Source organism: Ogataea haglerorum, assembly GCF_019207285.1.
Source record: "Ogataea haglerorum isolate 81-453-3 chromosome Unknown 81-453-3_NODE_8_length_489951_cov_95.815404, whole genome shotgun sequence".
Lineage (NCBI taxonomy): Eukaryota > Fungi > Ascomycota > Pichiomycetes > Pichiales > Pichiaceae > Ogataea > Ogataea haglerorum.
In genome coordinates this window covers 354506-367155 of record NW_025065158.1, presented here as the reverse complement: position 1 = coordinate 367155, position 12650 = coordinate 354506, and the positions used below count along the sequence as shown (strand labels likewise).

Here is a 12650-nt window from a genome sequence, read left to right as displayed (position 1 = left end):
CCAGCAGGCCAGATCGGTGCTATTTATCTGGGGCCCTTGCTGCGCGCGAAATTTCCCGATATGGAAAGCTACGCGGGGACATAGAAAAGCTGCGGCTGATATTGCTAAGCTGAAACTTACACACTGGCCTCCACCATCTGGACCTCCGTTTTCTCGGGGGTCTGGTCTGCAACAAGCGCAAAGTCGTCTTCGAGCGCGTCGTCCCAGAACAGGTGCACCTTCTCCCCTACAAACATGCGGTCGATTTTCTCGAGCGGGAGGTTTTTCGTTTCCGGGTAGAAGAAGTAAATCATTGGCACAAAGCAGAAATTGAACACGCAGAAGTAAACGTACGTTTTGTAGCCGATGTTGGAAACGCTCGACGGCGTGATTTCGACGACCAAAAACGTGAATATCCAGTTGCTGGCGGAGCCCAGCGCCGCCGCCTTCGTACGGATCGCGAGAGGCGCGTACTCTGCTGGGAGCAGCCACGGAATGGCAAGCAGACCCACGGCGAAAAAGAAGTTGAACAAAAACAGCATCACGGTGGCCACTATTCCGGACGCGGTGTTGCCGTTCGAGACCGTGCCGGCCAGAATCGCCATGCACGAGCCCTGTCCGATCACGGCAAACAGCATCAGCTTGCGGCGACCGATTCTGTCGAGCAACCAAATTGGGAGCAGCGACGAGAAAAAGTACGCAATTCCATTGAACCCTGACATCAGCAGCGCCAGGTTGTGGCCCATGCCGACGGACTCCTCGAAGATGCTCGTGGCGTAGTAGGTAATGAGGTTGATTCCCGAGAGCTGCTGCATGAACTGCGAAAACATGCCCAAAAAGGTACGCCAGAAAAAGCGCTGCGGACCGTTGGTGAAGACGGCCGCAAAGCCGACACGCTCAGAGCGGCGCTCCTCGGCGAGCGCCTCCTTGATCAGCTCGATCTCGTGCGCCACGCTTGGGTCGTCGGCGGTTATCTGCTCGGCGTTGTGCATCGTCAGATAAATAACCTGCTTGGCCTCTGCGTGGCGCTCGTGTGCAATGAGCCACCGCGGCGACTCCGGCAGGAACATCACGCCGACTAGCGTGCACAGCGCAAACAGGATCTGCAGCGAAATCGGGAACCGGAACTGGGCCTCGCTATCGACATAACTCATGCCATAGTCGACCCAGTAAGACGTCATAACTCCGAAAATGTTGATCGCCAGCTCTATCGACAGCTCACGGCCCCTGTTGTGGGCTTTACAGATCTCCGAGTGCCACACAGGAATCGTCGCCGTGTTCATGCCGTTGCCCAGGCCGGCCACTATCCGTCCCACAATCAGCTGCGCAAGGCTGTACGAGGAGGTCTGGATCGCTGCCCCGATAGACAGAGTTATGCACCCGATCATGATGCTCCAGCGTCTGCCGAGGCGCTCGCCGAACGCAAAGCTGAACAGTGCGCCAAAGAAGCACCCTATCTCGTAGATGGCCACGACGGTGCCCTGCAACGATGAGCTGCCGTGGCCTGTGGCCGTCGTGTCGATCGACGGGAACTGATGCGTGAACGCAGCGCCCGTCAGCAGCCCCGACATCACACCCTGATCAAATCCAAAGAGCAGGAACCCTGCGCCAGAGGCAAAGGTGACTCCCCACTGCAAGTTGCGGCCTTTCAATCCCAAATACATTCTTGGGAGCAACAGGGCTCCCAGCTGTCCATATATACCAAGGCTGCGCGTATTGCGGGGTGCATGCATTAGATTCACTGGTATTGTCTAATTTGGAAATAATAGGCGCCCCCACAATGCGGCTCCCATCGAATACCGCTATTGTGATCTGGGCCTTATAAATACAGCAGTAGCATGCCCTCTGGGTGCAGCACCATGACGTACAAGTCCTACAACCCTCTCGCCACCATCACCGACCCTGCTCCTGCCTCGCCGTCCTCCGTTAAAGCCGGCCTGGACCTGAAAAACAGGACCTACTTCGTCACCGGCGGCGCCCGCGGCCTCGGCCTGAGCCTTATCACGGCCATTCTCGAGGCAGGCGGCAGCGCAGTGGCACTAGATCTGCTGCCAGAGCCGCTCACCGAAGAGTGGGCCGCCGCACAGACGCTCGCCAAGGAAAACGGCGGGTCCCTCTCGTTCAACACGCTCGACGTCACCAGCGAGCCGGCCGTCGAGTTGCTTCTGCCACGGCTCGCTCAGGAGGCCGCTGAGGCTGGCAGACCGGTCCACGGGCTGGTGAACTGCGCCGGTATCAACCAGAAGCTGCCAGCCATCGACTACCCCGTCGAGCTGTACCGGAAAATCGTCGACATCAACTTTGTGGGCTCGTTCATCATGGCCAAGCACACGGCCAAGATCCTGGTGGCAGAAGGGACGCCGGGCTCGATTGTGCTGATTGGGTCGATGTCGGGCATTATCGCGAACCGCGGGCTCGAAAACACGGCGTACAACACGTCCAAGGCGGCCGTTCTGCAACTTGCACGGTCGCTGTGCCAGGAGTGGGGCCAGTACGGCATCCGCATCAACACCATTTCACCGGGTTATATCATAACTGCCATGACGCAGGAGCTGCTGGACGTGGAACCCGAGCTCTACGAGACGTGGATGCGCGGCGCAATGCTCAACCGTCTGGGCGCACCCGACGACTTCAAGACGGCTGCGGTGTTCCTGCTCGGCGACGGGTCGCGGTTCATGACAGGCTCTGACCTCAGAATCGACGGCGGCCACTGTGCCGGCGCGTAGAGTTATAATTTCGTAGTTACACGGCTGTGCAACCATAATTATATGCAATTTTTTATTTCCATGTCTTGGCTCAATGTCCATCTCGAGCTGGCCTTCTGGTCGATTCTCGGCTTCATGGCCCGGGAGGGCATGACCAAGCTTACATTCTACTCAAACTCCTACATCAACCCGAACTACAAGCTATCAGGCTCGTGCATCTGGTCGAATTTCACCGCCTGCCTGCTCATCGCTCTAATTAACCAGTACGACAAGGGCTGGCAGACGCTGCTGCCGGACGAGAAGACACAAACCAAAAAATCGCTCGTGATCTACACAGCCCTCACCACCGGCTTCGTCGGCAGTTTCTCCAGCTTCTCGTCCCTGGTCATGGAAATGCTCGCCAAAACACTGGATATTCTCAACGTACACAATAAGCTGCCCAACCACGGCTACGGAGTTATGGAGTTTTTCTCTGTCGCTTTTACTCAGATGGGAGTCTCCATGATCGGCTACCACTTGGGCTCCGATCTTGCCGCTTTCCTCACCAGGTTTGCCGACGCATGGGGACTCAGCCATAGAAAATTCATCACACCACTGCATTACTTTGAGCTGCTGACCATGGTGCTCGGGGTTATTGTGTGGATCGCCAACCTCGTGCTCTGCTGCACTTTGCACAACCACTATTTCTGGAAAAAGTCGTGGTCCTTCGGCATCGTCTTCGCCCCTTTCGGCTGCTACGGCCGCTACCATCTCGCAAAGCTCAACGCCCGCTCGTGGTTCCCCCTTGGCACTTTTGTCACCAACGTCACAGCATCTATTCTCCTCGCAATACTCTACCTTCTGATACACGGACAAACGAGCACGGGTGCGCCTCTGGTTACCGACCAGCTACAGCTCGACGTGCTGGTTGCCCTGGGAGCAGGTTTCTGCGGTACGTACAGCACGCTTAGCACCTTTGTCAACGAGATTGTCGCACTCAAAAACGAGGTCCGCCGCGCGGTCTACTACACGGCCAGTCTTGTGGTGTCTTTCCTCGCGATGATGCTCATCCTGGGCTGCTACAGCTGGACAAAAGGAGTGGCCGCCAACTAGAGCTTGTGCTCGCGCAAAAACGACTCCACCAGCATAACCGTCTTCATGGCCATTCCGTGCGAGTTCTGGTAGCCAGCGCCTGCGGCGCCGTAGTTGTGCACCACGCGGCCAACGCCAGGAATCACCTCCTTCTCAATCCGCGGCCCGCCTTTTCTGCCCGGCCTCAGGCCACAGTACACCTTGACGACGTCCAGGTCGCCGTGCTCGAAAAGTTCCGGACAGTACCGGCGTGCGCGGGCCACGGTCCGCTCGAAGAGCCCTTCGTCCACGTCCGGCGTCCAGTCGTTCACGCGGAAACAGCCGCCGATGATCGTGCCGCCTTCTTTCCTAGGGAAAATGTACAGCGACTCGTCCTTGCTCGCACCAGGAATGTTCTTGACGGAAAGCATGTACGGGCAGCTGTTGCGCGCATGGATCACCTGGCCCTTGATCGGGAAGACGTCCTTGTCCATCACGCCTCCGAGCTTGCTGGAGAGCAGTCCAGAGCAGTTCACAGTCACGTCAACTTGGCCGTCGGTGAAATAGCCGGCCGCCTCCTTGATGTGGTGTAGATGTGCCCTGTGCAATTTAACACCCAGACCTAGTAACTTCTGCAATAGATAGTGCAAATAGATCGGCACCGTGATTGCCACGGTGGTGAACTCGTGGCCGTGTTCGACTCCGTCGGGCAGCTCCTCTTTGCGAAGAAACCGGAAATCCTGCACAAAGTCCTTGAACCAGGGCACCCGGTTGGTGTTGAGAACCCGCTCCGTGCGTCTCACCACACTTGCGCCAGGGACGTTATCTGCCAGGTCCATAAACCGGTAATAGCCGATCTTGTCCCACGACTTCATCTCGTGGTCCTCGCTCTGCGCAAAGCTCGACCAATTGGCGCCTGCAAACGGACTGGTGTACTCGACGTCGACGTCGCCCGGCAGGTGTCGAGCCACAATCTGGACGGTGTGGCCTCTTTGCGCTAGCTCCAGGGCCGTGGTCATTCCAACCACGCCGCAACTGGGCGGTTAGCAGGTCTAACGGCGGTACGTACCCTATAACTATGATTCTCGCCATGATGGAGAAAAAAGCGATGCTGACAACTTAAAAAACCTTATCTCTGATAAATTTAGGCACAGCCAGCCGCTCGGCAACAGGCCCCATCTAAATACGAGCCGCGAGTCGCATTTCCGCCTGGCACGTGACGAGCCAGGCTGCCGTCGTGCTGTCTACCGCTGCACGCCTAGGTCCGGTCGTCTGTCGTGTCGACCGAGCTCAAGCGAACCTGGGCGGAATTTCTTTAGCGCTTCCTAATTGGGCAGTTCTCCGCGATAAAAACGTCGTCCGTCCCAATTTCCGCTATGCTTCTCTCTCTTTTCCTGAGCGTCCAGGCGCTCGCGGCGCATGTGAGACTGGACCAGATCCCCGTCCAAGGCTTTCCAGACGTGCCCTCTGCGCTCGCTCAAAAATACCAGGACACCAAAATCAAGTTTCTCGAGGACTACTATAAGGTAGACCAGGAGAACGCTCTCGTTTTTGCCGACGACATCGAGCTTCCCAAAGACCTGGCCTACCTTGCCTCCCAGCAGGTCAAGTACAGAGATCCAGACGACACGTCCGACCTGTATCCGGGCAGAAGCGACAGATACAACGGCATCTCGCAGGCAGGTTACCTGACCTACGGACACCTTCCGATGGAGACGCACTGCTTCGACCCTGAGAAGCTGGCCGAGCTGGAACTCGACATTGCGGTTCTTGGAGCTCCCTTCGACACGGGAATCTCGTACAAGCCGGGCTCGCGCTTCGGACCAGACGCTATCAGACAGGGCACGAGAAAGTTTGCTCCGGCGTACTCTCCGTACAGAGCAGGCTTCAATGTCTGGAACAACTGGGCCAAAATCGTGGACTGCGGCAACGTTCCGATGACGCCGTTGGACAACAGAGTCGCTCTCGACCAGCTGTACCGGTCCGAAAGAGCTCTTCTGAACCACTCCACCACCAAAGCGAATCCTGGAAAATACCCCCGGTTCCTGACGCTCGGCGGCGACCACACCATCAGCTATTCGGGCATCCGTGCTGCACACGAGAAATTCGGCAAAGTCAGCGTTCTGCATTTCGATGCCCATCTCGACACCGTCAATCCGTACTACATGAACCCGAACGTCACCGAGTATGCTGCGCTCAACCACGGCACGTATCTGTACTGGGCCCACAGAAAAGGGTGGACTGCTGATAACAACATCCACGCCGGGCTGAGAGGATGGTACGAGGACAGAGGAGACGCTGGCCGCGACCGCTCGGAGTCGAAGTTCGCCAAGATCATGGCCAGAGACGTGGACAAAATAGGGGTCCAGGGCATAATTGACAAAATTAAGGAGAGACTGGGCAACTCGCCGGTGTACATCAGCTTTGACATTGACGTTCTGGACCCTCCGTCCGCCCCTGGCACCGGATCCCTTGAGCCAGGCGGATGGTCTTCCAGAGAGCTACTGGAGATTATCGACGGTTTGGCCGGCCTGTATGTGGTCGGCGCCGACGTGACGGAGGTTTCTCCGTGGGGCGACTCCACCAACGATGTTACCTCCATTATGGCCGGAGAGGTGGCCCGGTCGATTCTGGGACTGATGGTTCTCACCCCGGAATTGAGGGAGTAGCTGGATTCTGCACTAGGCAGCCACAAGGGTCTGGAGTGTCGCCTGAGCTGTGCAGCTGTGAGAAACAACTTAGGAAGGAGAACGGACCTGGAGTCTGCTGCAAAGGTGTCTTTCAAGTGGCTCATTTGCTGTACTTCTTGATGCCTTTGGCTACAAGCTATTTCCTTCTGGCAGAGGACTCTTTCGCGTTTCTGTATATGAAGGAATCGCCTGCTGTATCATGCAAACTGCCGCACTAGCGCGGTAGCTCCGAGTGTAGCCATGGTATCTGGAAATTCACCGACTAGCTCGTAGCCATTAAGCTTCCTGGTCACGTGACTGTAATAGGCCTCTGTCCTGGAAACGGCCCCATGCAGGCAGCCGGGACGGTGATGTGAGCTCTGTGTCCTTAACAGAAGGGTAGAGTGTGATCATAGTAGAAAGACACCGAGGGGGTAAGTGTCTCGGCGAAATTAAAAAGGCTAAGATTTAGAAACGCGGTCCTTACACCCAGAGAGAGCAGGATGACTAAGGCCATTTGGCAAGTCTTGGACCCTTTTGCAAGCCCTCTACATGAGCAGCTAACTAATTCACAGCGTCACCATATAAAGTCTAAGATGCACGAGCCTAAATAATCTATTGCAATGACTCGAGAGCAACGTTCTGTCGAGACTGCACAATGCTAAGGCGCCGAATCAGTGAACCAACTTCTATCTGACGTCCCAAATACCATCCTGGAATGTCTGCAGCACTGCAAAACGGCGATTGAGGAAATAGTCAAAACATGTGCCATGTCGACGGCACTCACCCTTCGTCTATCCCCCGTGCAAGATAGCCTGAACACTTCATACCAGGACTCGTCAGGAATCTCCCAACCCGACATCTTTTGCTTCATCCGACTGGAGAGCCTCGCGGGACTTGATAAACTCACTTAGTTCCGCTCTCAGCCACTCGGCTTCCTTTTCCATCACCTCCATAGATCTTGGTTTGCGGTCCTCGTCCCTTGCAACCTGCATTTTCTTCACTGCCATCTGGAAAAAGCTGTGGAGATCCTGTTCGTGCGACTCCAACAGTTCGTAGATTCCGTCTCCATAACCGTCGTTCAGATACCGTGGAATTATGTGGGTGTGCACATGGGGCACGGACTGTCCAGCGGCAACGCCGTCCTGCATGGCCAGATTCAGAGAGTCGGCCTTGTACACCTTCTCGATAAAGCTATGAATCAGCTGCACAGTCATGATATAGTCGACGCTTTCCTCGGGCGAGAGATCTTTGAGCCGCGGAACCACTCTCAAAGGAACGACCAGCACGTGTCCGGGGACAATCGGTTTGAGGTTGACCAACGCAAAGGTGAATTTGGATTTGTAGAACACCTGGCTTGTGACGGGGAATTTGTGAAAGAAGATCTTCGACATGTAGTAGGATAAAATGCTCCTGCTGGATAAACCGGCAAACGGATAAAATAATTTGGAGCTAGTTAATATCAAATCTCAAAAAGATGAGGAAGTGCGCCGTTACGTAAATGCTGGCCTGCTACAACGCCAACAGTGTTTTGAATCGAGGGTCTAGCAGGTAGATCAGGGAACCTGGAGTCATGACGACGCCGACGAAGGGCCCAGACGTTAGGAAAAGCGGTGTCGTATCTGGCGTAGCCAAAATACGAGTACAAGGCTGACTCCAGCATCCAGGACAGGCTGGGCTTTATGCCGCGTGCCGATCAGAGTCGCGGGAGGGTGTGGACAGGCGTCGTTCTAGGCTCACTGCCTGCGTTGATCAGGATTTCTGTATCGGATGCCACGTAGGGTCTTCACAGTAGCTGATCTCATACTCTAGGTATGCTTTTTATGACAAACCTGAATTTGTCTCAAAACGAGCGCACCCGTTTAGACTGCTTGTCGCACGTGTTGCTTCTTTCTGCGCTCACAGGAACACCGCGAGATCATACAAGCGGCCATCAGCCAGAAAAGAGCCAACTTTCTGGATTAACATCGCACTCCATCTGAATGTCCGGTCGCTGCCATGATGGTTCGATTTGATGTTGGCCTGTCCTGCTTCAGGTCGTAGTTGGCTAAAGACGGCGGATGCACCAGATAGACAAGATATGTCACCGCCTCATATCTGAGAAAATCTAATCACCCCCCCATCTTTTTCCTCTAGAATAATTGCAAAATAAATATTTCTATGTTGCATGAGTATAAACCATTATGAGGTGCTGGAGATTTCCAGAAATGCAACCGACGCCGAGATAAAAAAGTCCTACCGACGGCTGGCGCTGAAGTACCACCCGGACAAGAACAAAAGTGCGTCGGCGGAGGAAAAGTTCAAGCAAATCAATGATAGCTATGGCGTGCTGTCCGATCCAGTCAAGAAAGCCGAGTTCGACAGAACATATACACCGCGGACGACGCACAACTACTCTTTCACACCCAAAGCCTCGAAACAGCCGTCGGCGTACGACGAGTACGAGAGAGCAAGACGACAGTTTGAGGAGTTCAAGAAGAGGCAACAGCAGGAGCGAAAGGCTCGCGAGGAGGCTCACAAGAAGCAGGCGGACGATTGGGCCAACAAATGGAACTATACGGATAGTTTTTACCACTACAGCAGATACTCCTCCGACCGTCACGAGACACACAGACAATATACCCATGAAAGCCACTCGACCAATGGCCCGAACGGGTGGCGCAAGACCAGTTCCTCCTATTCCTTCACTCCCGGAGAAAAGACGTGCCCTGGGTCGGTGCCAAAGACCGAAAAGCCGAGCAAATGGACCGACAAGGAGCAAAAGCCGCGCATGAGCACAGATTTTGCGGATATTCTGAAGGACTTCAGCACGCCAGAGTTCAAATTCGAACGCCACACCGGTCCCGAGGCCGCCCCGTTCAACGGAACTCCCGAAGACCCCATAATACTCGACAGTGGGACGAAAGAAGATCCCATCGTGGTGGACGACCCGCCTTCGCGCACACATAGCCCCAAAAAGCCCAAACAGAGGTTCTGGAAGCCCGGCCCGCATCAACGGTTCACTAATAGAACAGCCATGGAGGAGGAGGGAGAACAGAGAGCGCGTAAGGCGCAGATGGAGGACGCCGACGATGAGAGGTTCAAAATACACGTGGACAACGTTCCTCCTTTCACTCAGACAAACGGCAACTTCAACATGTCAGCTATGGGAGAAAGTCTTGGGGTGGACACCGACATGAGTGTGGACGAGGAGAAGGACATGCGGTCTGAGGAACCTGATGCAAACGTGCCTCCTCTTACATTATCGGATCTCCAGTGCAACGAAGCAGACATAATCCACATTTCCCCGCCGCCTTTTCCCGAGTTTGGGCTGGCCACACGCGACCAGCTGCAGCGCCGCATGCAAGAGTACCTGATACAGGTTTTCAACTACCAGCACCTGATGGCCAAATACCACCAGGCGCGACAGGAAGCCAACGCTAGGTGTATGGACCGAATAGTCGCGAGCCAGGCCAACTTTCAGACGTATTTGCAGAGCTTCCGGCTTGACGAGGTGCTGAACAGTGCGCAAACGCAGTTTCTGCAGGGACACGCCGAGGTGTTGCGACGGTACGAGCTCGAACTGTCCAAGTACGCCTGACCCGGTGCACGGGTGTGTATAATAAATAATTCTGTACAAAAAACAAGTTTAAACATTAACGATGAATACCGGAGCAGGGAACGAGGAGGTTCCTCGTGATGTGCGTCTGTTGCACCTGATTCTTGCTACACAGGGCATTCAGTCGTACCAGGACCACGTCCCTCTTCAGCTGATGGACTTCGCGTACAGATACACTTGTGGAGTTCTACAAGATGCGGTGCTGTACAACGACCACGCGTACGCGAGTGCCAATGGGGGCGCCTCGGCTGGGATGTCAAACGCGCCGCTTTCGAACGAGGATATCAGACTGGCTATTGCTGCTCGCACAAACTACCAGTTCAAGCCTGTTCCTCCGAAGAAGCTGCTGTTGAAGCTGGCAGCCGAAAGAAACGAGAAGCCCTTGCCGCCTGTTATGCCTGCGTGGGGTGTGCGCTTGCCTCCGGAGAAGTACTGTTTGACGGCCAAGGACTGGGAGCTGGATGAGGAGGAGGACGAGGGGCCCGAAGGAGAGGCCAAGAGACAAAGGACGCAGTGAACGCCCTTGCACGTTTGTGGCGCCAGATACAGTAGAGTTCTGGCTCTGAGGCAGCTACAATTCGTTTATCAGGAACGGCATAAATCGAGTTGTCCACAATTAAATAATTTTATTTGTACATTACAGGTGTTTTTTTTATGACTTTTGTTACACAGGGCTCGATCCCGGAGTAAGTACATAAGTGGCTGCTTTCTAACTCCAGGGTCGTCGAAAAGACCATTGGCGAGAGTCTGGACGAGAGAACGTCCATTCTCGAGAACATCAGCGATTTAGGTCCCCCAGATATGGTGCATCTGAAGAAGCACAACACGTCGTCGAGCTCGAAACATCCATATTTGGGCACGTTTCTGTACTACACGGGGGCCGACGTGTCGAATTCTGCCACCATTGCGGCCCTCCTGAACTCGCTAAGCAACATCATTGGCGAAGAGCCCCAAATTTGGTTCGGCAAGGAAAAACACTGGAAAGTGACCGAGGCGACCTACTGCACCTACAACGTGTTCAGCAAAGTCGACGTCCGTGTCACGTGCAAGTTCCCGGGCCAGGTGGAGTCGTACATGATCGACGGGCTGGGGAACAAAGTGAGCGAGACCGATAGACTGTGGACTGAGACCTTTGTCAGTGCGGTTGTGCGTGCTTTGATCAGCGCCGACGCCGACGTGGACGATTTCACGTCTGTGGTGGAGATACGCAAGATCAACCCGTTTCTCACTAAAGAGTGCGCGTCTTTGTTTTTGAAAGGGTTCGAGGAACTATACAACGATGGCCCGAAACTTGGGTGTTCTGAGGATCTCCAGGTGCCAACCAGATGCAACAATTATTTGGTGGACGCCTTTGTGAAGTGTGTTCAGTTGACGGGCATGTGGGAAGACGGAATCGCAATTCTCAACAGAATCACGCGGGAAGACCACACGGCTTCGTATTTGATTGCCAAACTGCACCTGCTCAACAACCAAGAAATAAAAGCCGTCAAGGTGATGTACGATACGATCAAGCTGAACCCGCTGGATGGCGAGATGCTCACACTGCAGGCCCAGTACTGCCTGAACAAGAAAAAGCTGGACTTGGCTCTCCCAATTGCCGTCAAGGCGGTCAACAGCACTCCATCTTACTTCAAGCCGTGGTCTGTCCTGGTGGAGACATACATTCAAAAGGGAGACTATGAGAAGGCGTTGCTCACATTGAACTCGTGTCCTATGGTCACCCACAAAGACAAATATGTGCTGAAACGAGTCAACAATCCGCAGCCGGAAGATCTGCACCTTCCTCTTCCCATGGACGTTACCCTTCCCAACGTGACCAGTCTGAGCTCCCTGGAAATCGCTGCCGAGCACGAGAAGGTCGACCACAACCTGCTGAACCTGGCTGCAGCCAACTTGAAGTCGACGTTCGCCAAAGCGTACAAGCTGCTGACAGACATAGTTTTGGAGACGGGCTGGGAGTCGCTTCTGAAATACCGCACCAAGGTGTTTGTGATGGAGGACGAGTTCAAGAAGGAAAACGCACAGCCAAGTCTGGACAGCAGCTCTGGCTCGTCAGAGGCCGCGAACGGGTCTGCTGGGTCCCAGTTCAAAAAGAAGCGTCTTTGCGAAAGATGGCTCGACAATTTATTCATGCTTCTGTACGAGGACTTGAGGACTTACACCATGTATCGTGCGCAGGTGATGCATTTTGAGGCGCAGCAGCTGGACCTGGAGAAAACAACGCTCGAATGGGAGCTTCTGGGGCTCGTCTCGGAGCGGCTGGGTCATCACAGAGAGGCTGCTCAATGCTACGAGAGGGGCCTCGGCCTGCGGTTTGCTGTGCGCAGCTCCAGAAAATTACTAGACTACTACACCGAGCAGAAGAAGAAGACAGCAAATGTGGAGGCACTCAACAAGCTGAATGACCAGATACTGGATCTGGTGGTCAATCTGACCGTCTGGTTCCACAGATGGTACTGCTCGTTCTCGCCGAAGATAATTCTGGCCCTGTCTGCTCTGATCAGCGAGGTGGGGCGCACAAAGGTGGAGAACGAGATCAAGGTCAAGTACGAGAACAACCGCGGCGTGTACGATCTTGTTCGCGACAATATTCTGTATCTGGAGGAATACGGGCTGATTGAGAACGACTGAAAATTGGCCTCCTCACAC

At 54.6% G+C, this 12650-nt stretch overlaps 9 protein-coding genes across 9 annotated transcripts; 4 read left to right on the top strand and 5 right to left on the bottom strand.

The window, feature by feature from the left end:
- Window positions 1-116: 116 nt before the first annotated feature.
- KL911_003226 (uncharacterized protein) lies at window positions 117-1712 on the bottom strand (the record flags this gene model as incomplete). Its single annotated transcript, XM_043198383.1, has 1 exon — window positions 117-1712. One exon carries the CDS (start codon window positions 1710-1712, stop codon window positions 117-119), a length of 1596 nt encoding a protein of 531 aa, XP_043054177.1.
- A 105-nt stretch (window positions 1713-1817) lies between these two features.
- KL911_003225 (uncharacterized protein) lies at window positions 1818-2705 on the top strand (the record flags this gene model as incomplete). The annotated part of the gene is made up of 1 exon (XM_043198382.1): window positions 1818-2705. One exon carries the CDS (start codon window positions 1818-1820, stop codon window positions 2703-2705), a length of 888 nt encoding a protein of 295 aa, XP_043054176.1.
- Window positions 2706-2936: 231 nt separating this feature from the next.
- KL911_003224 (uncharacterized protein) lies at window positions 2937-3733 on the bottom strand (the record flags this gene model as incomplete). Its single annotated transcript, XM_043198381.1, has 2 exons — window positions 2937-3557; window positions 3695-3733. The coding sequence occupies 2 exons, from the start codon at window positions 3731-3733 to the stop codon at window positions 2937-2939; spliced, it is 660 nt and encodes a 219-aa protein (XP_043054175.1).
- A 39-nt stretch (window positions 3734-3772) lies between these two features.
- KL911_003223 (uncharacterized protein) lies at window positions 3773-4753 on the bottom strand (the record flags this gene model as incomplete). The annotated part of the gene is made up of 1 exon (XM_043198380.1): window positions 3773-4753. The coding sequence occupies one exon, from the start codon at window positions 4751-4753 to the stop codon at window positions 3773-3775; it is 981 nt and encodes a 326-aa protein (XP_043054174.1).
- A 357-nt stretch (window positions 4754-5110) lies between these two features.
- Window positions 5111-6403, top strand: KL911_003222 (uncharacterized protein; the record flags this gene model as incomplete). Its single annotated transcript, XM_043198379.1, has 1 exon — window positions 5111-6403. One exon carries the CDS (start codon window positions 5111-5113, stop codon window positions 6401-6403), a length of 1293 nt encoding a protein of 430 aa, XP_043054173.1.
- A 297-nt stretch (window positions 6404-6700) lies between these two features.
- On the bottom strand, window positions 6701-7797 carry KL911_003221 (uncharacterized protein; the record flags this gene model as incomplete). Its single annotated transcript, XM_043198378.1, has 2 exons — window positions 6701-6734; window positions 7259-7797. 2 exons carry the CDS (start codon window positions 7795-7797, stop codon window positions 6701-6703), a joined length of 573 nt encoding a protein of 190 aa, XP_043054172.1.
- Window positions 7798-7865: 68 nt separating this feature from the next.
- KL911_003220 (uncharacterized protein) lies at window positions 7866-8208 on the bottom strand (the record flags this gene model as incomplete). The annotated part of the gene is made up of 2 exons (XM_043198377.1): window positions 7866-8076; window positions 8144-8208. The coding sequence occupies 2 exons, from the start codon at window positions 8206-8208 to the stop codon at window positions 7866-7868; spliced, it is 276 nt and encodes a 91-aa protein (XP_043054171.1).
- Window positions 8209-8570: 362 nt separating this feature from the next.
- Window positions 8571-9983, top strand: KL911_003219 (uncharacterized protein; the record flags this gene model as incomplete). Its single annotated transcript, XM_043198375.1, has 1 exon — window positions 8571-9983. The coding sequence occupies one exon, from the start codon at window positions 8571-8573 to the stop codon at window positions 9981-9983; it is 1413 nt and encodes a 470-aa protein (XP_043054170.1).
- A 61-nt stretch (window positions 9984-10044) lies between these two features.
- Window positions 10045-12632, top strand: KL911_003218 (uncharacterized protein; the record flags this gene model as incomplete). The annotated part of the gene is made up of 2 exons (XM_043198374.1): window positions 10045-10514; window positions 10721-12632. 2 exons carry the CDS (start codon window positions 10045-10047, stop codon window positions 12630-12632), a joined length of 2382 nt encoding a protein of 793 aa, XP_043054169.1.
- Between the last annotated feature and the right edge of the window lie 18 nt (window positions 12633-12650).